Source organism: Podarcis pityusensis (assembly GCF_964106645.2).
Source record: "Podarcis pityusensis genome assembly, chromosome: 10".
Taxonomy (NCBI): domain Eukaryota; kingdom Metazoa; phylum Chordata; class Lepidosauria; order Squamata; family Lacertidae; genus Podarcis; species Podarcis pityusensis.
The window spans coordinates 23,382,741-23,407,366 of record NC_138035.1 but is presented as its reverse complement, the minus strand read 5'-3'; the positions used below and the strand labels follow the sequence as shown (position 1 = coordinate 23,407,366).

The 24,626-nt window shown below is 43.9% G+C and overlaps 1 protein-coding gene and 1 long non-coding RNA gene across 5 annotated transcripts in view; one reads left to right on the top strand and one right to left on the bottom strand.

The window, feature by feature from the left end:
• The window catches only part of DENND2A (DENN domain containing 2A), a 66,707-nt gene that overhangs the window by 38,479 nt on the left and 3,602 nt on the right, over positions 1–24,626 (bottom strand). For all 4 annotated transcript variants that reach the window (XM_081023964.1, XM_081023966.1, XM_081023965.1 and 1 more), the window contains exon 2: positions 305–403. In XM_081023964.1, the coding sequence (XP_080880090.1) occupies positions 305–390 (86 nt within the window). In that variant the 5' untranslated portion in view covers positions 391–403. The remainder of the gene's footprint in view (positions 1–304; positions 404–24,626) is intronic.
• Positions 7,917–23,745, top strand: LOC308486883. The gene is made up of 4 exons (XR_013991359.1): positions 7,917–7,982; positions 21,009–21,093; positions 22,930–23,147; positions 23,495–23,745. It is a non-coding gene; the product is annotated as an uncharacterized lncRNA (long non-coding RNA).

Sequence of the window (24,626 nt, the reverse complement as noted above, 5' to 3'; positions counted from 1 at the left end):
ATGACAATTGCAGAAGTGGCTATGCAAAGTTTTTCATGTTCTACCCCAGTTCAAAACTTCGCCCTGAGTTTTCTTCATGCAAGGCAGATGTGTTACCACTGAGCTAAGTGCAGAGGTCTTACTCCCAGCTACGTGTATTTAGGCTCACACTGCTTGTCTCCAGTTCAGAAAAGCTGGGAAGTGAGGGGCAACTACTCAAACTGTTCTCATTTCAGAAGCACAATTTAGAACCAAAGAGATGTCATCATTTCTTTCCTTACACTCCTTAGAAGTCACTTTGAAAGGGACGTTAAAAATTACCCACCTCTCAATAGCGTTGCAAACACTGGTCTTAGGCTTGATGCTCACGCCGGCGACTGTGTTCGCTGTCATTGTGTCAGCACATGGCATGGCTGCAGTCTACCTAGGAGGAGGAAAAAAATCAGAAAAACACATCAAGTACAGTCATAATGGGTCTATGGACTGCAATAAAGTTGTGTGTGTGTAAATAAAAAAACAAACAATACAGCGTCATGCATTCCAAATTCTAGCATAATAGGACAATGGATTCTTACTCTGGTCCTTATTGCTAACATAAAAAAATTATTTGATTTTCTTAATACCATGAAGAAATATCATTTTGGGTCACTATTTCCATGAGGGCTAAATATCACACCTGTAGTCCAATAGCACACATTATAAGTCTCTCCAGTGTTTGGGCAATGTCAGTCTGGCTGCAATGAACAAGTGGCCAGTAAATCGTTTAGCTTTTATTTTTTATTTCAGTGCTTTTAGCTTGCTCGGACAAAGGGAAGCAAATGTTTCAGTAAATGGAAAGCCAGATGATGATCCCAGTCAAAGCCACTAAATGAACAAGCTTTTGTTGAAAAACTTTAAAAGAAGCTAAATTTAAAAGATAGAAGTAGTTGTAGCACTAAAGCAACAACGCAATTCTTCCAGGGATAAATCCAGAACTCCTTACCCGGAGGAGTCTACATATTCTTCACATGCTGCCAACATTTGCATAGCTTGCCTTGCCAAGTAAACCCATTAAAATACCGTAGACTCAAGGAATACTATCTGTCCAAGCGGTAGTATGCATTCAAACCACAGCAATGCTTTGACATCCTTCGACATCCAAATGTCACTCTCAACATAAATATAGCTCCTGAAGCCTTTCTGCTTTGATGGCTGAAAGTGGGACACAAGTGCATTTTAGTGACTGAATCAGGAGGGGATGGGAAAAGCTGCAGGGCTCACATTTAACTTTAGTCGGTTGCCCCAAATTTTTCTTTGATTGGAAGTAGTGCAGAGAGTGAGCACGCAGATTTAAAAACCCACCGAATTTTTAAAATGCCTTTTTTAAAAAAATTCATACAAAATGCTATGAGCACTGTTGGATTAGGGCCAGGGAAGCAAAATAAAAGTCCAGATGTTTGCTTCCACTTAAAAACCGTAAGCAGGAGAAGTACAGTCATACCTTGGGTTGAAGTAGCTTCGGGATAAGTATTTTCAGGTTGCGTGCTGCGGCGACCCGGAAGTAACGGAGCACGTTACTTCCGGGTTTCACCGCTCACGCATGCGCAGATGGTCAAAATGACATCACGTGCATGAGCAGAAATGGCGAATCGCGACCCGCGCACACGCAGACGCGAGTTGCATTCGCTTCTGGATGCAAACAGGGCTCCGGAACGGATCCTGTTCGCATCCAGAGGTACCACTGTAAAATAATTGGTTACATTTCTATTCGTCTTTCCTCCAAGGAGCTCAAGATGACACACGTGGTTCTCTTCTTCTCACGCACTTTATCACCACAACATCCCTGCAAGGGAGATTTGGCTGAGAGCGAGTGACTAGCCCGACACCGTAAGAGGAAGGCACAGGTCCCCAAGCCATTGAAAGTAACATTTAAAAACTCTTAAAACAGCAGGGGTAGCTGCGGCATTGCCTGCCTCTAATTGCAATGCAAACCGTAACCATTTGGTGCTCAAGGCTTTGGTGCAAATGCGCTCCACTCCATAGAGCTGAAGCAAACCAATTCTCTACCCCACTCCAGGTGTACAAAAAGATTGTGCTTTGGAAGTGCAGCGCCACAAGTGGGAGGACAGCCCTCTGGTGACCTGCTGCCAACTAGGAGGAATTAACACACATTTAATCACACAGCAGACTGATCAGGCAGAAAGGCTCCTAATGAGCCAAACGTATTCCCAGGGCAACAGAACATCAGCCACAGGGCTGTTCAGGCCAAGAATGAATAAGAAGGATCTTCTAATGAAGGGCTGCTCAGGTCACTGTTCATTTTTCTTTCCAAAGCAATTTCAGATAAGGTTTTTTTTTGTGGGGGGGGGGGTCCTGCAGGTGAGTGTGCTTCTGTACTATATTCAATGAAATTGTGGGGAAAGGAGAATTTACTTGCTTTCAAAAGTAGCTCTGGGCCTTTAAGAAGCCCCTCTCCTCTCTCCCACCCCCTGATCTCTCATTACGTCTTAAGACAGCATTATACAAAGCCAGTGAGCTAAAGAAAAAAGAAAAAAAGCTTTCCATGGTGGGGGGGGGGGGGAGCGCATTGTCTCTTACACAATACTTCTTGAAGAAGAGAAAGAAAGAAAAAAATAACCCAAAGCCTCTGGCGTCTGTCCACTTTGGAAATTTGTTAGAAGCAACCCTGCCATGGACAGAGCCTGGCAGGAAAAAAAGAAGTATAGTTAGCAGTTCTTCTCACTTATGTGTATACAACAGAAATAGCAGCTTCATTTATGGGAGTCCAAGATTTGGAATGGGGGTTGGAGAAGAGGATAAGAAGAAAATGAAATTTATGGGATGTAGCTCAGTTGGTTATGCGGTCTAAACCACTGAGCCTCTTGAGCTTGCCTATCAGAAGGTCGGTGGTTCGAATCCCTGTGACGGGGTAAGCTCCTGTTGCTCTGTCCCAGCTCCTGCCAACCAAGCCGTTCGAAAGTATGCCAGTGCAAGTAGATAAATAGGTACTGCTGTAGCGGGAAGGTAAACGGCGTTTCCGCATGCTCTGGTTTCCGTCATGGTGTTCTGTCGCACCAGAAGCAGTTTAGTCATGCTGGACACATGACCCGGAAAGCTGTCTGTGAACAAACACCAGCTCCCTTGGCCTGAAAGCGAGATCAGTACTGCCAGTGGCAGACGAAGTGGGGGGGGGCGGTGCATCCTGAGTGCCATTGGGGGGTGCCATCATGGTCGCCCCCACCCCGGGACGCTTGGCACTCGCCGCTCGGACACTCGCCGCTCATGCCCCAGAACACTCACCGCTTGACACTCGCCACGCCCCCCCCGCAGGTGACATGCCCCACCCCCTGGGATGCGTGCCAGCCATGCCCCCGGATGTACGCCATTCCCAGTGTTTCGCCACTGAGCACCGCAACCCCATAGTCGCCTTTGACTGGACTTAACCATCCAGGGGTCATTTACCTTTACACTGACTGTCAGCAGTTCTCTAGGTTTCACGCAGCAGACATTCCCAACCCTATCTGGAAATGCCAGGGATTGAATCTGGGACTTCTGAATGCAAAGCAGGTGCTCTACCACTGGGCTATGACACGGCACCAGATCAACGTAACAATAACTTAACACTTGTGTGGTGTATTTTCAAGCATTCAGCATGTTTCATGTGCGTTGTCTTGTTGTAATCTTTACAACAACCCTGCAAGGCAAGTTAATATTATTATCTCCCAGTGCAACAAATGGAGGTGGCTAAGGCTGAGAGGGGAATGGTATGCCTAAAGCCACCTTCCTAGGGATCACACACTAGAGCTCTGAATCAGGGACTTCCTAATTTACAGCTCAGTTTCTCCGGCCACTATATTAGCCCAATCAAGCAAAGGAGGATCAGAGCAGATTATTCTCACCCATTCAAAGGCCCAGTCTACTTGGAACCTCTGCTGCCTAGATGCACTGAAAGAAAGAGGAAGAGACTGTCTGACAGTAAGAGCTATTTGACCGTGGAACAGACTACTTTGGAAGATGGTGGACTCTCCTTCATGGGAGGCTTTTAAACAGAGGTTGGACGGCCATCCGTCAGGGGTTCTTCAGCTGTAGTTTCTGCCTTGCAGGGGGCTGGTCCAGGTGGCTCTTGGGATACATTCCAACTCTACAATTCTATGATTCTACATAAGGTACAACAAGCACCTGGGACATAGCAACACCCATGGAGCAGTCTGCAAACAATGAATGACCATGTCAGGGACACACCATCTCCAAACTGAAAGAGGAAGCTTTCAGTTTTGTTCAATTTCTGTCATGATGCCCCAGAAACTCCTCTGTGCATGTAAGTTGTGTATGATTCACTTCCTTGTGGAGTGAACCCAGTTGGAGAGGATATAAGAATGAAGCTACTACACCTGAGGGACCGATGACATGGTTCTCTCCCCACCACCATCTGACCCATCTTCAAACAGTTGGCAGTCTGCTGGGAGAAAGGCAGGGCCCACAATATTTCTTCATTCACACCCCACATACTCTCCAACAGTATGAGAGCACACTACAGGTTAGCAGCTCCCAAACTGCTTTGTTCCAATGTGTGAAAAGGGATCATCAATGGGATGGAGCATTTTAACATTACGTTTTAGAAATGCAAGGAAAATTATGAGAAAACGTTTCTTGTTAGTATGAAGTGTGATGGGACTTCATGTTCCATCATTGTAATGGGGAGTGACTGCCCATTCCCCCACTAGATACTCTTCATTAACTTCTCCATCTCTGCCGTCTCTAAAACAAGCTTCTCCAACAGGATGTCCTCCAGATGTTTTGGACTACCACTCATCCTTAACTACCTGCCAGGCTGGGAATTGTGGTCCAAAGCATCCAGAAGGCACCAGGTTGGGGAAGGCAGCTCTAAAACCTTAACCAATGAGATAAGGTATTTGCTATGCACAAGGCATAATTTCCACCAGCTCTTTAGCACTGGACCTAGCACCATTTTGAGAGCGCATGTGCCTCTGGTGTTTTTGGAAAGAGTATAAGCTCCGAAACAAGACCAAGGGCCTTCAAGTAACAAATCTTCCGAAGGAGACTGAGGGTTTGGCATGGCGGGGAAAGAAGGAGAACTCTGGCCAGGGCAGAAGGAGAAAGGCAGAGACACCCATCATCTTGGGGAGATCTAGAAACAGCAGGAGCGGAGTTTGGCCTTGTGGTTAACTTTCATGGGCCATAAATTGGCAATGGGAGAGGGCAGGATGTCAAGTCCCGGCTGGAGGCCCCTCACCATTACAATGAACTTAGGAATGCCCAAAGCATTCTTGGGAGGGATGTGGAAGGGGACAAAGCAGCCATCTGATACTGTCACACAACTGTCCAGAAGGGGATGGGAGGAAGAGGGCAGGAGAAAAAACGAGATCGCTTATCTATAGGGTGGATGGTAGAAAGGATGAAGAAGAAAAAATCGGCTCAACTCTCTCTCACATGCACACAAGGCTACAGATTCCCAGGGCCATGTGATCTGGAGCTTCCTCTTGCCAGGCCAAGTTAGACCCTGCTGTGACCCTTCTCTTCCACACATTAGTTCCTGCCCGTTTCTGTGCTTCCGAAGAGGCGTTTGTTTACTGTCCTATCATAGGCATGCAGGAAGTGGCCTTGAAATGAGCTGTAATCATCTTTCACCAGCAGCCGCTCTTTGGCTCCTTTTCTAATTTCAGTTCCCCCTTCCTTCCTTTCTTCCTATCCCGACATACGCAACACACACACACACCACCCCCGCAATCCACAGGAGCCACTGAAAAAAGAAAGTCAAACCACACAGGGTTTTCCCCTAATCGGGAGGCTATGTCAAAAAGAAGCTCTAAGACTCCAAGGTTAGATCTGCACCAGAAACACTTGCAACAGGTTGCTATCAAGATGGACAACTGGACTTTTGGGGAACCAGGACAGGCCAAGTGAATGCCTGCAATTCATTAGGCAGGAATCTGTGTACATCAAATTGCACCAAGTTTCTCAGAAATCAAATGTGGCTTGATATTGGGGGAAGAGCTCTCTCTTCTTCTATTTGTGCAAAGTAATCCAAAGTAACGCAAAGTAACACTGGGAACAATTCAAAGGAAATTCTGTGTGGATTCTGCACTTAAATTTTCAATGAAGCCAGTGCAGTTACATTTTCTGAACTTAAGTTCATATAAGGATTCCCCACCCCAAAGTTAATAGGACAGGGAAGTAGAGGCAGAAATTCATAATGAAAGGAACACACCCGTATAATATGCAAAAGTCCAAATATGAAGCAGATTTTCAGAAATGAAACCACACTCTTACAAGCTGTACGTCTTCCAACCTCAAATTACAGCAGCTTATTCTTTTATTCTAGATGGTCTGATCTAAATGGTCAACACAGTATTCACTGCAAAAAATTTCCTCTCCTCCTCCATATTTATACTAATAAATACTGTTCTCCATACGTGGTCATGCATTTCACATGCACACAATAATCCTTATAAAAAATGATCAGTTAGACAAGCCAGTAGTGTGTGACTGAGCTAAAGAAAGAAATGAGTCACTAGATAAATAGTAGTAAAGACACCTGGAGAAACTAAGATTGCAGGTTTTAAGTTTTCCCCATCTTACAAAACAGAGGTTTTTACTGGTGTCATAGTTACAGCAGCACAGCATACTGACAGTTAGTTGGGAATGCAAATAGTTTTACTCAACAAATAGAGAGGTAAGAATACCAAGATGTTAGGGTACATATCTGCAAAGTATAACCAAAATGTTACTGAAACTGAATGTGAATTATATGAATGGAGCATTCTGCTATTCATGTGTCTGTCATTCAGTACCTTTGTTAAAGGTGTGCATGTTCTCCTCAGGAATAAAACCATTGAACACAGTGGGACCTACTTCTAAGTAAATATGCAAAAGATTGTTTTGCAGTTTGATTGCTCTAGTAAAAACGGTTAGATTGGTGGCCTGATTCAGTGTAGGGATGCTATTGTAGACATGCCTTGGTGTTCACTGAGAGCATCCTCCTAGCAGTTCCTTTATTGCACCATTAACTATTTCCAAGCATTGCCATTAAAATTAATATCCAGGTAAGGTCTTGCTTAGAAATAGTTTGTTTTCATTAATGGTAGAATCATCTCCTTCCATTAGGCGCTATCTCTGCAACATTTTATAAAACTACGTCCATTTCCCCAGCTGTCCCCCCCACCCAAAAAATAAATGCTCCAAACCACTATTTCTGTATCTCCACACAATCTTGCATTTTTTGGATGGAGGGGCAGCAGCTACAGCCATACTTAGCATGTTAGATAAAGCCATGATGCAACAGAGATTGTAAAATGGCATTAAGGTTTATCCTTATTCTCTTACCCAATTCCTTGTTTGAATTTTTCCTGTTTTACAGCTGCACTATGCAGCCTCTCAATTAAACCTTCCAAGAACTCTTTTGTGTGAAATATAACCAATTTATTCACCTTTAGATTACATTAGAGCCATTTATTTGGGAATTTTCAAAATCCAACATAGAAGACCCCACACACCTTGAAAAAGATGGCATCGTTCCTAGTTTTACTCCTTGTTAAGTATCAAATTGATGCCACTCACTTGTTAAGAAAATGGCATCCTCTACCTCAGTCATAAGTGGATGTGTGTTTAGATATCTAGCCACAGCCACGGGCTTAGATAATACATTATTTAGGTTTGAGCCACTTCAAAATGCTTAAAGAAGACACACTGTGTCACCGTTTAGGATTCCTAGAGGGAATTTAAACAAAGCAAAACAAAACAAAGCTTCAAGGTTATCAGACTACGCAAAACACAAAAAGTGACATTCGAGACAACAATAAGTTTATACGTAGAAGACGGATGTGCAGAAGACAAAACGCTAACAGGAAAACCAGGAGTGGTGCTCAGCTCTCATCTGGTAGCCCTAAACTCCTTCCACCCCATCCTTTCTCTATTTACAGCATTTCCTGTGACAAGGAAGCAGAGACACAAAAGCCCTGCTATGGCCGGTGTGCAGAAGCTGGGTCCCCCATTCTTCCACACAGGTCAGAAAGATTCATTTCCTCCGGGATCTCAGCAAAAAAGAAGCTTGACCTCCATTGTATAGAATCAGAAAAGATGGAGAGGAAGTTCCCCAAATAAGCAAATAATGTTCTAGCAAACTAGTGGCAGGATTTAGGGTTGGGGGGCGAAAGAAAATACACAGCATCTGTTCAACTAACGTATGTGTGTAAAGGTTGGAACTTGCTGATGAGGTGCTACATAAAAGTTCCAAAGTTTCTGGGTTCCAATTCACATCGGCCCCAACAAGAATGGGCAATAGTCAGAGATGATGGGAGCTGGGAGTCTGTGGCATCTGGAGGGCACCATGTTGGCAGCAGGGATAGCCAAGTACAGTGGTACCTCGGGTTAAGTACTTAATTCGTTCCGGAGGTCCGTTCTTAACCTGAAACTGTTCTTAACCTGAAGCACCACTTTAGCTAATGGGGCCTCCCGCTGCCGGAGCACGATTTCTGTTCTCATCCTGAAGCAAAGTTCTTAACCCGAGGTATTATTTCTGGGTTAGCGGAGTCTGTAACCTGAAGCGTATGTAACCCGAAGTACCACTGAACATATGGAGGAGAGAGAAATACCCAAACCCTTATTTATCCAGTTCTATTAAGGTGATGCTCTGTAAAGAGTGACATATATCACAGTCAAATATAATACAGTGGTACCTCGGATTAAGTACTTAATTCGTTCCGGAGGTCCGTTCTTAACCTGAAACTGTTCTTAACCTGAAGCACCACTTTAGCTAATGGGGCTTCCAGCTGCTGCTGCACCGCCGGAGCACGATTTCTGTTCTCATCCTGAAGCAAAGTTCTTAACCTGAGGTACTATTTCTCGGTTAGCAGAGTCTGTAACCTGAGGCGTAGGTAAACTGAAGCGTATGTAACCCGAGGTACCACTGTATTTCAAAAGGGTACAACATGTGAATGCAGTGCATATATGACTCCCATTTCTTTATGAACTAAATACAAAGCCTAGTGAAGAATGGATCGCACCATATAAATCAGTGTAGTGGGAACTCGAAGGCCATCCAATTCCCTGAATCCAGGCAGAATCTCCAGAACACGAACATAGCATTATTTCAGGTAGGAACATCAGCCTCCCTGAAACCCACCTCTTCCATGAAGTCTTTGACTTGGTCTTAGTTCACATCCCATGGTAAACAAAGCTAAGCACAGTGCTGCATTTACGGCACATTAATCTCTAATCCTGGTTATCTTGTCCATTCTTGCCCTCTCTCTGCTGCTTTGTTAACCTTGTCTTGCCCCCCTTCCTACTTTCCCCTCCTCAACCCTCTCTTTCTCTGTTGAAATTTAGATTGTAAGATAGATCCCCAGGGCAGTGGATTGTCTTTTGCTACTCTTATAAGGTACCAATGTACTGATGGAACTAGATAGACAAATGCAGCGCCCATAACTCTGTTGTACAGCACATATTTGTATATACTGGCAACAACCAATTGATACGCGTCCAACTGAAGCAAGACTGCGCATGCGGCGATCATGCCAAAACTAGAAGTGACTTTAAAAATGGCAAAAACAGCCCTAAGAGAGTCCAGAAAGGGCAAAAAAGACACAAAAGCAGCACCTACAAGCCTTTGCAAATGCAATCCCAGGAGTCCTTGTACTGACTGTTGAGGCCTGTGGAGAGTTGGGAGTTTGAGCAAGGAGGTTTGGAGGGAGTGGCTGTGGTGGGGTTTGGCATCTGGTAAGTGCTGCTGGTTTTAAAAGGGGTTTTTTTTAAGGTTTCAGGAGGTTTAGAGGGTGTTTGCAGGCTTTTCCAATGGTGTTTCAAATATGCGAGATTGTACATAAACTTGTGGTGCCTTGGAACGTAACCCCTGTGCAAATGGGGAGTTGACTGTTCAGTCCCTAGCATCCTCACTTAAAAATTAGATTAGGAAAAGACGTCTGCCTGAGATATTTGTAATCTGCACTGCTCATCCTAGAAGATGCTTTCATGCTAAGACCAATAGTCAGATTCGGCATACGGTAGCTTTGTATGTTCACACACAAAAAACCCCAAATCAATATGATAGTGTGGTCAAAGGAGAAAACTGTAAGAAAGGAGCACCTCATACAAAACTTTATTCATATATGGGTATGTAGTGACATTTGAGAGTATGGTTTGAGAATTCAACAGTCATACAGAGAGAACCAACTGGGAAATCTACTAAGATAAAGAACACCTGCTGGCATAGTAAGAGCCTGCAATTATAAATTCATACTCCATTACTAGAGATATCTAAAAGATAATGGAGAAAGTCAGGAATAAGCTAGATCTAGGTTTGCCATCTCTTGCTGCACTTTTTTATAACGTGAAGACAGAGGTGAGAGAGCTCATGATTTTAAGACGAAACGAAAAAGCTAACGTCATTATCAGAAGGCAAAGGGGCACTTTTAAAGGTCTGCCTTTTTTGTTCACCCCTGCAACATCGCAGCTGAACCGAGGTTGCTTTGGAAATGAGAAGCAGCACTGGTGCATGCGCATGCATTCAGATACGGGGAGTGTGTCGGCATTGTGCTATAGCTGCCTCTAGTCACAGTCGGCCATCTGCTACTACGGCCAAAGGGAGCACGTTTCCCGCTTTGCTTTTCCAAAGGAATGTAGCTCTGAGAAGCACCATTCCTCCTGAACTAGGGAGGGAAATTTGAGAGTGCCGAGTCTTGCCAGGGGAAAGGAAGTGTGGGGGAGGGAGCACACTGTGATGCCGCAGTTAACTGGGTCATTGTACTGATGGCCAATAAGACAAAAGCAAAACACAGCAGCCTAAAAAGAGCGTGCTAGAGGAGGAAAGCAAGAGCGAGAGAGGTCTTTCCTCCTCCTTTCACGCATCTCTCTCTTTTAGCCTCCCCCATGCATATGCACACAGTGTCATAGATTCACAGAGCTATTCTCCAAAACCAAACCAATATAAGGAACTGAAGAGGCAAAGCCCTTGAAATTTGCAAATGCAACTTTTGGAAGCAAAGAACGGTATGGCCTGGAGAGAAAGAGGTTTTTTGGTTTTCTTTAAGCCTTTGAAATGTATGTTTTAAAACACCACAGTGAGGGGAACAGGAAGGTCCTACATCTGGTATGCTATTTTTCAGAAGCCTCTTATTTTCCACCTTTGCAGATCTGCAGGGATATTTCTGTACTTCCAAGATATCGCAGCATCCAAAAAAGAAAGTGCTTTGACCATCCCATGACGATCAGGACTGAGGTCTATTTCACATGTCATGGATCTATCAAACTATGGCTTACAAGCCTGCTATCTTCCAGAGAGGGGCCCACACCCACTCTACTCCTCCCTGGACCTTTTCACTCAGAACGGCGCTGCTGCTAAGATGAGGCTTGGGATCGTGTGCTGTTTGAAGCCGGAATCACGGTTTAACAGCATCCCTCCTCCTTTACAAGGATCTGTAACCACAGGACAAACCTTGGCCGCAGATTAGAGTTTAGGAGGAGACCTTAACCACAATTGCAGTTTTGGACAGCAAGTGAAGCCAAGCTGCACTGTGCTTTAAAGGAGTGGGGAAGGAACAAAGGGGTGTGTGAGCTCCTCTCTGGGAGCTGTAGAACATTTGCATGGCTCCAGTAAGTCATTCTTTGGCTTACTGCTATGAGTGTGAAGTCATTAACGTGGCTAATGTTTTGCCATTAGGGCATGTCTGCTTGTATCTGCCATACCCCACCCAACAAATCCCAGGAGGCTTCATAAGGGATCTGCCAATGGAAGAATTGCAAGGCAGTTCTTCACTTTTGAGTTTAGATAAAAGGATGTGTGTGCATTGTTAGTTAACCATTGACATTAGCTTTGCTTAGGGATATTAACTGAACTATTGGCAAGCTTTATGCTCAATAATTTTCTTCGATCTGTTTTAAATGAATTATTACTTGCTGATGGGTGTCATAGTTTATATTATAGTGACAATACAATACAATACAATACAATGAATACAGTATTTCGTCGTCATCCATCCTTCACCAGCTGGTATCAGGGCAGGTTATAACAATTTCAAATTCAGAATTAAAAACAGTTTTAATGTTTTATATCCACGAGATTAGGGTGGATCCTGAAAACACAATATCTCAGATGCCAAAGCCCATGGTAAAGAGCCAAAAGCTCTACGTTGAAGAAGCCAGACACCCCTCTATGGGGAGGGAATTCCACAACTTGGGGACTGACACAGATAATTCCTTCTGCTAGGCCACGCCACCACCACCAATGGACTTCTGAGGGAGGTGGAACTACCAAGAGGGTCCCCTCTGCTGAACTTAACACCTGGGATGGTCCGATATGTTGGTGCATTTAGACTGTTATTTTTGCAAACTGTTGTGAGTACAACTCTGTAGAAAATGCAGTAAATAAATAAACCTATGACTATCATGGAAAGACAAACACCACTATCCTAAATGTGTGTGTGTGTGTGTGTGTGTGTGTGTGTGTGTGTGCAGGTATTAGTAGATACTTGTTTGTTTTAAAGAGAAAAAAATGTGATTATACTTGAGTGGGAAATCGCTCAACACCTCTGTACAAAGTTCTTTTCTTTCTAAAAGTTATACAGTGGTACCTCGGTTTAAGAACAGTCCGGTTTAAGAACGATTTGGTTTACAAACTCTGTAAAACCGGAAATAGTGTCCTGGTTTGAGAACTTTACCTCGGTCTAAGAACAGAATCCACACGGTGGAAGGGCACCAGCGGCGGGAGGCCTCATTAGGGAAAGTACGCCTCGGTTTAAGAACGGTTTCTGTTTAAGAACGGACTTCCGGAATGGATTAAGTTCGTAAACCAAGGTACCACTGTATTTGGAAACTTGGGGAAAGGTGGCGATCAGTATTTAAGAGAAAGAGATTCCCACACATAAAATAAAATTACAGGAACATAAGAGCAACCCTGCTGGACCCAGGCAGTGGCCCATCTAATCCTGCCAACAGGATGCCCATGGTAAGCCTGCAAGCAGGGCCTGAGGACAAGAGCACTCTCCACCCCACCCTCCTGTGGTTTCCAGCAACTAGTACTCAGAAGCATCACTGCCTCCAACTCTGGAGATAGAACAAAGCCAATTGTGAGCAAGGTATCAAGGGACAGAGAGTGGGGCAGGGGGTAAGCACAATATGCAAAACAGAGCCTCTACATCCAGGAATGTAAAGAATTTAGAATCCCACAAATATTAACTTCCCCAAATATCTACAGACACTTAAAAATGGAACTGAGCATATGTCAGAGAGAATAACTAAGACCTATCTATTTAGGAAACTGCTGCTGGTCTCCCATTCCTAATCAGTACATTCCCTCCAGCCAATAATACAGAAAGAATACATATCCATGAAAACAAATAGAAACCAGGAAAGAAAACCAAAAAATGAACCGCTTTGCTATCACATGCAACATTTTTATTATTATTTTATTTTAAAAAAACATTACTAAAGTGTTTAAAAATGCAAACAAATAAAATCAACAAATTTACCGTATTTTTCGCTCTATAAGACGCACCAGACCACAAGACGCACCTAGTTTTTGGAGGAGGAAAACAAGAAAAAAAATATTCTGAATCTCAGAAGCCAGAACAGCAAGAGGGATCGCTGGGCAGTGAAAGCAGCAATCCCTCTTGCTGTTCTGGCTTCTGGGATAGCTGCGCAGCATGCATTCACACCACAAGACGCACACACATTTCCCCTTACTTTTTAGGAGGGAAAAAGTGAGTCTTATAGAGCAAAAAATACGGCATTTCAATGGCCCAAGTATCTTATGAGCAACCAAGCCAGCTGAATATGCTCGGGAAGAGACAAGAGAACAAAGGTTTTCTCTTCCTCACTGGTGATTCCCCCCGCCCCCATCCGTGGACAGATTAAAGGTCAGATAATACTTAAGGCACACAGACTTATCCATTCGCTCACCCAATCATTTTACTAAATTTATGCCCAACCTTTTCTCCAAGGAGCTATTTAAGTTAGTGCACATAGTCCCTTGCTCTAATTTTATCCTCACACAGCCCTGCGCGGTAAGGTAGGCTGAGACAGTGACTGTCCCAACAACACTTGGCAAGCTTCATAGCCAAGTCCAGGTCTCCCTGGCCTAAGTTCAACACTTGAACCACAAAGGTAGCTAAGACCACATCTCAATGATATTTCAGGAGGTGATCTGCCATTTTGCTAAGAGGCTGTGACAGGTCCCATCAGCACACAGCCCAATACCCAAGAGGAAATGTGGACTCTTGTTTTAAAGTATTATGTATGTGTGTCCACCATCAGTCTCATGCTGTTTTCCCCGATTTAAGTCATCCTCTCCATTTAGGGGGGAAAGATGCAGGCTTTCATTGGTTTATAATGATCATTGAATATGGGAGTGTTTGGATTCATCTCAATTTTAAGATGATGGTTCCCTTTCAGGATACCCCACCCTCCATAGAAAGGAAAATTCCAACAAATGAGCAGGAATTCCTCCGGCTAGGAACTGGAACATTTCTAGCACCTTATAAAGTAATGTTTGGCTGAGGCTGGCTATTAAAGAACCTGCTAAGAAACACCAGTATTGTCCCATGAAGTTTGCATCATTCTGCTCCCTAAATGAAAAAAACAACAACCTGGATTTTGTTCACTTTTTTTTAAAAAAAGGAGGAGGAATCCCAAGAGGCTGATTACCCAGAGGACTTCCACCCTTCCTGCTTTGTTATATTGTGTATATACAGAGGCGTGCACTGCATACTCCTCTCTTGGCTGCTACAAAACTATTGCTTGGCGAGAAACCAGCTGAACATCTGCAAAGGAGAGGGAGGGTCTACTCTCCTCTTCTCTTCCAGAACAACTTTGGCGCTTATACCTTGGTACGAGCTTCGTATCCCCCCAACACAGAAGCCACACCCTAGGCCTACGCAACCATCCTGTTATGCTCATCCTCACCACCCACAATTCCTGCCCAGCTGAAAGCCTTTTCAAGTCATCAGAATGTAATTGCAACCATTTCACTTTTTAAGGCTGGGTGTTTAGTCTTCATCCACCCTGCTGAACATGTAACAAAGCCTTGTCTTCAACTTTGACTCCTCACTCACCATATCAAGTCCGCTGCCAAGTCGTATTACCCTCTCTTTACAAAAATATGAACACTCTCGGCAAAACATCAAGTTCACACCCATATCGCCTCTCACCTGGACTGGAATAGCCTCTTCTTTCATTGTCTCACCTCAATCCAGCGTTATGTTTACCCTACTCCATTTCCAGCTCCATCCTCTGTTAACTCCTGTATGTTGAATTTGAAATGGTATACAGCTCAGGGCATGGAACTTTGCAAAGCGCCATCATCACATATTAATGGTATTAAGTATTCCTCCTGCCATATGCATTTTACTTCTTCGTCAGAAATTGCATTCATGTGCCAATCTGGTTTATTAATGGACTAGATTTTCTTAATTGGATGGTACCATTTGGATAATAACATCACAGCTTACCTATTTTGTGTGTCCCGCTAAATACTACTAAACATGAACACAACATTCTGATTACTCTCCTTCCCGCAGAAAAGGAAAATAAAGAAAGGGAAAGGAAAGGAAAACCACTATAAGTGGGTCGTGAGGGTCGAATCCTTTTCATTGCCCATTGATTTCTGTACCCCTAAATTATGCTCCTACTTGCCAACCCACACCTCCACCTTGGGTTTTTAGACATTTGCTTACTATAAACAAAAATAACAGTCTTTGTCAGGGGTTTGCTAGAAGCATGCAACGTGTCTTTGTATGTTAAATGTTTTGTTAGGTCCTTAGAAATGTCTTTCAAGCTAGCTCAAAACCGCAGCTGGTGCCCTTTCCACCTCTCTTGGCACTCATTATTTGCCCTTAAGCCAAACTCCAGACTGGCTTTGCATGTAGACTACAAATATTTGCAACAGCTTATGGCACTTTTGCCCCATCAGGCAACATCAAGCCTATCAGGGAAAGACAGACACCTTGGATGAAAATGAAAAAAGCATCTCTCTTTTTTAAAAAATACAACCACACAACAATATCACAGGAGTGTGTTACTGTGATACATTAAGGATAATCAGCAGATTTAAACTGGATTTCTTTTCAAGAGATGTGTTCTTTTCCCTTTAAATTTTAATCTTAATTGCTAGTTGGGTGCCTCTTGCAGAGTTCAAAGGCTACTCAACAAGTCAGTTACAACTAACACCTGAACTCTCGCCAGACCTCCAGGCTTTGATCTAGCAGCTCAATTTTTGCAAAGCTTGTCCTAATTGCAAACATTATTGCTTAGGGAGTGTAACCAACAGCTGCATCTGCACAGGCACCCTGTAGCTCCCAGCAACATCCCTCAACTGCTAGCCAGGGCCAGGGGAGTAAGGAACAGGCCACTATTCATGTCCTTACTGACCACAGCTGCCAAGTGACACCTGAAAAAGGACAAGGTGGTGTTTGCCCTGTGCGGACGCTGACATAAATAATTACAACAGGCTGCTCAAACAGACGTGCCCAGGTGGGAGCACCTGCACTGGTCAAAACGGAGGCACTGGCTGGGAATTTCAACGGCCACTATGCTGCTGCTGCTTGCTAAACAATAACTTTAGATGATACCACCAGAAAGAAAAAGAAAAGAGGATGCTGCTGCTCAAAACCAGAAGTGGATGAGCCCTAATAGGAGCAACTTCCCTCCTAAAGAGGTGCTATGGACCTGCCAGCACTCTCTTATTCCAACATGCTATCAGGCTGATGTAATCATTGCTATATGCAAGCCTATTCATCCTCAGTCCTGGCAGAGGAGCAGCACAATTATCGCTCTTGCCTGAGCTGCTTGCAGTAATGCAGTTTGTCAGCCAAGATTGTAGGAAGGAAATGGGGAGGTTAACTCTGATGATTTCATGGCTTTGTAAATGCAGTTCATTAAAAAGGCACACAACTGAGAAGATAAGGAATATACGCCTAAGCCAGGCCAATGCTTCATCTGGCCCAGCGCTATCAATCCTAACTAACCTTGGCTTCAGACATGCATTAGTTGCAGGAAAGCATGATCTCATGGAACTCACCAAATCTTTGACAGATGGAGGGCTGGTTCACAGACATGTATGCTCCAGTTGTCCCTATTTACCAAAGGCAGTCACAACATCCTGAATCTTGTACCTGGTAAATCTGTCCCCATTTTTGCCTTTGGAGGGGCATGTTAAAATTCTGTTGGTTGAGCTAGATTGTTCATTCCTTAGAGGTCCAGCTCCTGAAGAGAAATCTTGGACCCAGATCCACCTTATCCCTAGTGTGCATACCTGCAGATACATGCACATGTATGCTAAGGCACCATGTAGTGCACAGCCTGCGATTTCACATGGCAACAAAGATCATCTTGAACTGTTAGTCAAAGGCAATTATGCTTTCCTAGTACAGTCGTACCTTGGTTGTCAAATGGAATCTGTTCCAGAAGTCCGTTCCACTTCTGAAAACGTTCGAAAACCAAGGCGCGGCTTCTGGTTGGCTGCAGGAGCTTCCTGCACTCAGTCAGAAGCTGTGGAAGCCATGTTGGACGTTCGGGTTCCAAAGAACATTCACAAACCAGAACACTCACTTCCAGGTTTGCAGTGTTCAGGAGCCAAAACGTTCGAGTCGTAAGGCGTTCGAGAACCAAGGTATGACTGTATATGTCAGAGGTCAGCAAACTTTTTCAGCAGGGGGCCAGTCCACTGTCCCTCAGACCTTGTGGGGGGCCGGACTATATTTGTTTTTTTGGGGGGAATGAATGAATTCCTATGCCCCACAAATAACCCAGAGATGCATTTTAAATAAAAGCATACATTCTACTCATGTAAAAACATGCTGATTCCCGGGCCGTCCATGGGCCAGATTTAGAAGGCGATTGGGCCGGATCCAGCCCCCGGGCCTTAGTTTGCCTACCCATGGTATATGTCTCTAACCAAAAGAACAGGCACTGTCATAGCTTATCACTTGAAGAGTAAATAAACCATTCATCATGATGGGAACTAGCCTAGCCTTCCCCTCTTTTCTCCTCTGGTGTGACTGTGATGAGGTGACCAGGAGCCTTTGCTTCCCATTTTGATTAAACACAGTTTAGTGATACACCGGAGCCCTAAACTGTGATGAAATCCTAACCACTGTTTGCTGAAACAAGCCAGCTTCATCAATCACATATTGAAGTTGACTTGTTTCAAACAAACCATAGTTAAGATTATCCACATTTTGGGGAGCTCATACAAATATGAGAAGCTGCAGTCAAACAAAAAAGGAAGCAAACCTTTTGAACTGCTCCTCTCAGCCATTCTGGAAGTGGAGAAGGAGGGGGGCGGAAATGTGCAGCCCTGGGGAATTGAGGCTGGCTGGGCTTGTTCCCATTGCAATAAACCATGGCTGAATCATGACTTAAGAACACAGTCATAGGAGCTGCATATGTTTCCTGCTCCCTCAATTAGATTCTGGGTTTGGAAGGATTAATGCTCCATCTTCCAAAAGGAGCCCACTTAGAATTACCCACGTCTGAGTGCTCTAGGACCTAGAGCATTCCCAGCATGAACTACAGTACAGATTCAAAGCTCAGCCTGGCCAGATATTCACTTGCTTTTTGTTTTTCCACCGCCTCATCCCCATTTTCTCTTGTTGTGGGCCTCTTTCCTCACACCCACTCTCCTCCTGTCATGTGAGCAGAGTTTCCAGCATGGTTGGCCGGTAGCCAATGCACAAGAAGAGAGAAGAAATCATTCGGGAAAAGCAATTTTCTGCTCCTTTCCATCACATAAACGTCACCCCCTCCCCTCTCCCCAGCTTGCAAGACTACTGCAGAGCAAGAACTTTTACAGCTGTTTGGATAGCCTGGAAATCTCTTGCTCCAAGCAAAGCAGTAGTGAGATCAGCCCTTCAGTGTCTGGTGAACAAAGCAACATGTTCGCTGCATCACCACTTCCTTTTCTCAGGCCTATCCAATCAGTCCCAAGTCGTTCCCCCACAGTGGCGCACAAATCTCATGCATCTGTTCGCATCAACCCCACTCCTGCCTTATGCACCCACAAGTAGAGATGGCACAACGTTCCACTGTGGCCACATTTCACCTTACTGGGCCTCAGCAGAATCTGCGCACCTTCCAGGAATCTTCCACACTACGACCCTGACTGTCCTTATTCCAAGACCAAGCTGCATGAAGAACAGTCACTTGTCAATCAAGTCGCCCATTGATACAACTGCAGCTGAACTGGATTTCCTGGGACTGTGCCATCGCAGTGGCTGAAAGACTGCAATCACTGGAGCTGCCATCAGAAAGTTGCATCTATTGTCTATGCAGATCTCCGTTGGCATGATATTGTTCACCATTATCAGGACACATATCACATGAACCATCTTCCCCGCTCCAGAAGCTCTTCCACAGAAAATAAATAGCCTATGCACTGAGCACCACACATATCTCCCAATCAATCCTATCACTTAAATTCACAAATACATTTGCAGAGAAGTCAACTGCAGCTGGTTCCACTTCACTCTCTTTTAATTTCTAAGCTGCAACCGAGCTATGACATGAAAAGCCTAAACTGGCTATTTATAATGTTGGAGTGTGTGTGTGTATGTGTGTGCGCGCGCACGCATGGAGGAAAGGTTGTCATTTTCATTCCTTATTTTTCACTTTTCAAAAAAAAGTGTTGAAGAGCATTCACAATCACTGTCTCTTTTTTAGAGAGAGTATATGCTAACCTGTGTCTTGAGCTACGTCAAGAGGCTTTTTGAAGCTTATTCTATAAGCGTCCGCGGTCTAGCTCTCGGCATCATTTATGAAATAGAGCTTCTGAAACACCACTTGAGTTTGTACTTCAAGTGACAGGGACACCTAAGTCAAGTTTACTTAATTAAGTTCACCGTAGTTCGCTTTAGCATGAAACTTGCATGAGCAAGCAAAAGGAAGAAGAGGGTTTATTTTGATTTATTTGCTCTCCTTGGTTCCTTCTTATCTGAGCCAAGGACAATGGGATAGTCGTAATGGTTAAGGCATAACCCTCTTCTTTTCAGCACCCTGTTCTCAGAGTGGCCAACCAGACGCCTGTGGGAAACCTGCAAGCAGGACCTGAGTACAGTGGTACCTCGGGTTAAGTACTTAATTCGTTCCAGAGGTCCATTCTTAACCTGAAGCACCACTTTAGCTAATGGGGCCTCCTGCTGCTGCTGCGCCACCAGAGCACGATTTCTGTTCTCATCCTGAAGCAAAGTTCTTACCAGAGGTACTATTTCTGGGTTAACCGAGTCTGTAATCTGAAGCGTATGTAACCTGAGGTACCACTGTACAAGAACATTCTCTCCTCTGTTTCCAGCAACTGGTATTCAGATGCGTTACTGCCTCCAACTGTGGAGGCAGAGAGCAGCCATCATGGCTAGTAGCCTTTGATAGCCCTCTCCTCCAGGAATTTGTCTAACTCTCTTTTAAAGCCATCTTCTTAGGTTGAGGGTTATCACTGCCTCACGGAGGAGCAAGTTCCATAGTTTATCTACGTGCTGCATGAGGTTGGACTTGGTTTTTTCTGTCCTGGCTCTTCCAACATTCAGCTTCACTGCATGCCCGTGAGTTCCATGAGAGATGGAGAAAAACTTTACTCTACCCACTTTCTCCATGCCATGCAAAAATTGTTAAACTTCTATCACTTCTTCTACTTGCTGTAACCTTTTTTCATTTCTCTATCGCCTTGATTGCGTAAGTTGCCCTTTTCTGACCTTACAATATCCTTTTTGAGGTGAGTACCTTGCTGGTGTAACTCTACAATGGAAACTAATAAAGGGGAAAGAGGGTGGGAGCCAGATCAGTGTTTGTAGGTGACTAATCAGTTGCTCAGTCTCCCTCTGCTTAGCCTTTGTTCACAACCACATTTCCCAATAGGAAAATTTCATTGCTAGCGGCTGAAGTGGTTGTCTACATGCATTTTGGCAAGCTCCCACATGCTGGGTGGGTGAGGCTTCGGAGAGGCGGAAACTCAGCTCTCAAAAGTAAATCGATGGGGAGAGATGTAGTGTGTGCAAGGAAAAATTCCATTCAGAGGAGTAATAGTCTAACACACAATTTCCTCCTACCTTTAGCACTCTTTGGAACCGGTTGCTCCTCTTAGATTCTGATCAGTCAGTGGAAATCCAGGCAATAGGAGATGGAACGTTTTTCACTCAAGTGAGTATACACAGGGAACTTAATCAGGAAATACTTGTTTTTCTTGCTATGAGATTGATCTTCACACCTGTATCTTGGTCTGAAGCTGAAATGGGGGAAGGCTGCTATCTAATATTGTTTCTTGTTTTTGAAAATCTAAAGAGATAAACAACTACCTGACGTTTAGAAGACATCTGAAGGCAGCCCTGTTTAGGGAAGTTTTTACGGAATGATGTTTTAATGTATTTTTAATCTCTGTTGGAAGCTGCCCAGAGTGGCTGGGGAGGCCCAGCCAGATAGGCGGGGTACAAATGATAAATCATTATTATATTATTATTACAAAGCACAAAACTGTACTCTACTACACCAGAGAAGGAGGAACATGGAAGGGTCATGACTCAGTGGTAGAAATTCATTTCATTTAAAATCACGACATGTCTAAGCTTGGCACCCAAAGACAACAGAACAGCACAGGTGCCAGATGAATGTTATTGAGGAAGGAGTTCTGCAACAAGTGGGGAACCACCAATGAGAAAGAGTCCTACTTCTGAGTAAACATGCACAAGATTCTGCTGTAAGGCTGCAATCCTGTGAACACTTACTTGGGAACAACTCACAAAGTAATGTAACACGCTACAAAACTTCTGTCCAGTCCAATTACAGGAGATACAAATAGATAAAATGAGTGCCAATATAGCTGCAGGAATATGCCAGCTTTCAGATTTCAGACCTGTACAGCACAATCCAATGTGTGTTTCCTCAGAAGTAAGCTTAATTGTATTTGATGGAGTGTACATCTATTTCACAACGCAGTCTTTGACACTGAAAATTGAATACTTTTGCAGTCACCTAAGCAAGTCTATTAAAGTCTTTATAAATAATAAAATTATCTCCCTTCCTTTGAAACCAGCACAGAAATGGAATACAATGTATGTATCTTCTGTATGTTTTTGTCATCAATAGCCAAAGGTTTTAAACAAAAGCTCAAGTAATAAACGCAAAGTAGTAAATAAGCAATAAGGGTTGGCAGGTCCTGAAAAAGTAGCCAGTTCCACGCCAACTTGCAATTGTGTTACTCCATCAGTTGTTAAATTCCTTGGCGGTTCAAGGAAAGCAGCCACAAAGTTTTACTAGGACAATAAAAACAAAACCCGTCCTAAGCACACTCAGTAACACTCACACAGCAAAAGAGCCACATGGACTTACCGCAGGAGTATAAACAAAGATTTGTTAACCTGTCATTGGCCAGTACCAAAGTGTAGCACTTTTTTGTGGTTTATCACCCTGGCACAAACTTTCAAGGTATATCTATAGCACACTAGAGACTTAAACTGCTTCAAAGAGTCAATCCGTCTCCCAAGGGAACCCTGGGAACTGGAATTCTGTTGATCTCTAACAGAAAGTTTCAGTATGCTCACCAAATAAGAACCAGGATTCTTGGGGAGGGAAAAGGAGACAGTACAAGTTACCATAGATAAACAAGTTTGTAGTCTCTCTCTCTTTCTCTCTCTCTCTCTCCAGCGTCTTAGCAAACCTATCCACCACCATTCCATCCTGTAAATCAGGAGTGAGGCATCTCAGTCCCAGGGGCCAAATGCAGCTTCCAGGCCTCTATCTGGCCCTCGGGAATCTCTACAGGCCGTCTGAAGGCCAGACCACCCGCTGGCCCTGCTCTGCACCTGCAAATGCTTTGGGATTTGGCTGGAGCGCATCCTGAAAGTATGATGATACCATTTGCTTTAAAGTTAATTTTCTCTTACTTACAGAGATCGCACATTGAACCAAGAGTAAAACTTGTTAGGTATTTTGCACTAATACTGACTGGAAAAAACCACTGCCCTCTCCATTTTTTCTTAGCAAAGTGGTCTAGATGTCACACTGGAAAAGCCAAAACGCCACCCACAAATTGGCAGAGAGGAATTGCTACATCGCCGCAAGCAGCTGGGTCTTGCCCAGGGCAGTGTGCTCCTTCAACGGACCTTGCCAAACAAGGGAACAGGCAACCATGAATAAAAGCTTTGGTCTCTGAAAAATACAGTGCCAGATCTTAGGCCACCAAGGAAGCATCACAGAAGGTTTGTTCAATCAATCGCTTCCACGGGGCACTTTCTGCAACAGATTGCAAGGGAGGCAAGGTGCGGTGAGGGTTCGGCTACCATAATCAGTTCACTCCTTTTGTTGTAGATGCCTCCACAGTTTATATGTGAATGGGAAAGACATATTAATAAAAGGAGTATGGCTCTGCCCAGTCGTATCTTGTTTAACTCTTAATACCCACAGAAAAAGTACAGGGAATGATTTAAGCGTCTGTGATGCCATTAAAGAAAAGCAGATTTTTATCCTGGTAAGTGCCTAGACAGGAGGCAGTCCTTCCTCACCATGGAGTTTCTAAAACAAGCAATGCCAATGTGATGTCTTCCAGATGCTGTTGGACTTCAACTACCAACATCCCCAACCAGCATGGCCAAAGGTAGAAATATATAGAGGACAAGATTCATGGGAGCTGCAGCCCCACAACATCTGGAGAATGTAATAGCGGCCACCCTCCTGCTGCAAAAGCATTGCAGCAAACTAGTGATGCTACATAAAAGAATGTTTCTGACTATCCATTGCACCACATAAAATAAAGGCTCAACGATGGCTGGAAGCACACCCAACTTTATCCTGGCACCTGTCTTCCCTAGGCCTACTAATATGTGGGCAGTTTCACCAGGGTTACAAGCAAGGAGTTGATGCTGGACCAACACATCAGTGTCAAAAGCATGACAATAGCAACTCTCCTGGGTTCTTAATCCGCCCAAGCCAATGCAAGGACAAGGCAGCTAGTTAATGGCCATCATTTAAAGGGCACCATTAGCTGAGAAGGTTATTGGGCTTACCAACTGCAACCGAATTCCAAGTGCCACGGAAAGTATTTCATAGTATATACCCCATGTTGAAACAACTATTGCAGCTTATTCAGAACGCATACACAGAGGAGTTTCTTCTTTTTCCTTCAATTTGTACAGCACATGGATATTTTAAAAAGTAATAGTAACTAAGTTCAGTCACACCCATCAATTATCTAGTGCCACCAATGAGAAGCAATGTTCATTTCCAGCTTGCCAAAAAGCACCAAGCATGTATGTTAAGATTAAGGGAATATGATATTGTGTTGACTTTGGATTGAAGTTTATACTATGAGAAGGATGAAAATCAGCCACTACTACAGCCCTCAGCTCCGAGAGACCCCCTGCCCCACCCCAAAACAAAATTATTACTACTTTCCCTCTCTATAATTTGGGCAGAAAAAAATGTGTCTGTCTCAGTTGTTCCACTTTGGAATCTGGTGCTGGAAATTTAAAGCTTCTCAAAAAAATATGGAACATTTCATAGCTACATCCAAGACGAAGCTCTGTTGTGATGCACCACCGTCGCAATTTTCTAGACAATGGAAACGTGCCATTTGCTACTATATACATGCGTAATTTTTTTAAAAAAAATTCTGCAGTGGGTAAAATACTTTACAGCCATACAATCCCACTCCCCTCTATGGTGGTCAATTGATCCCATAC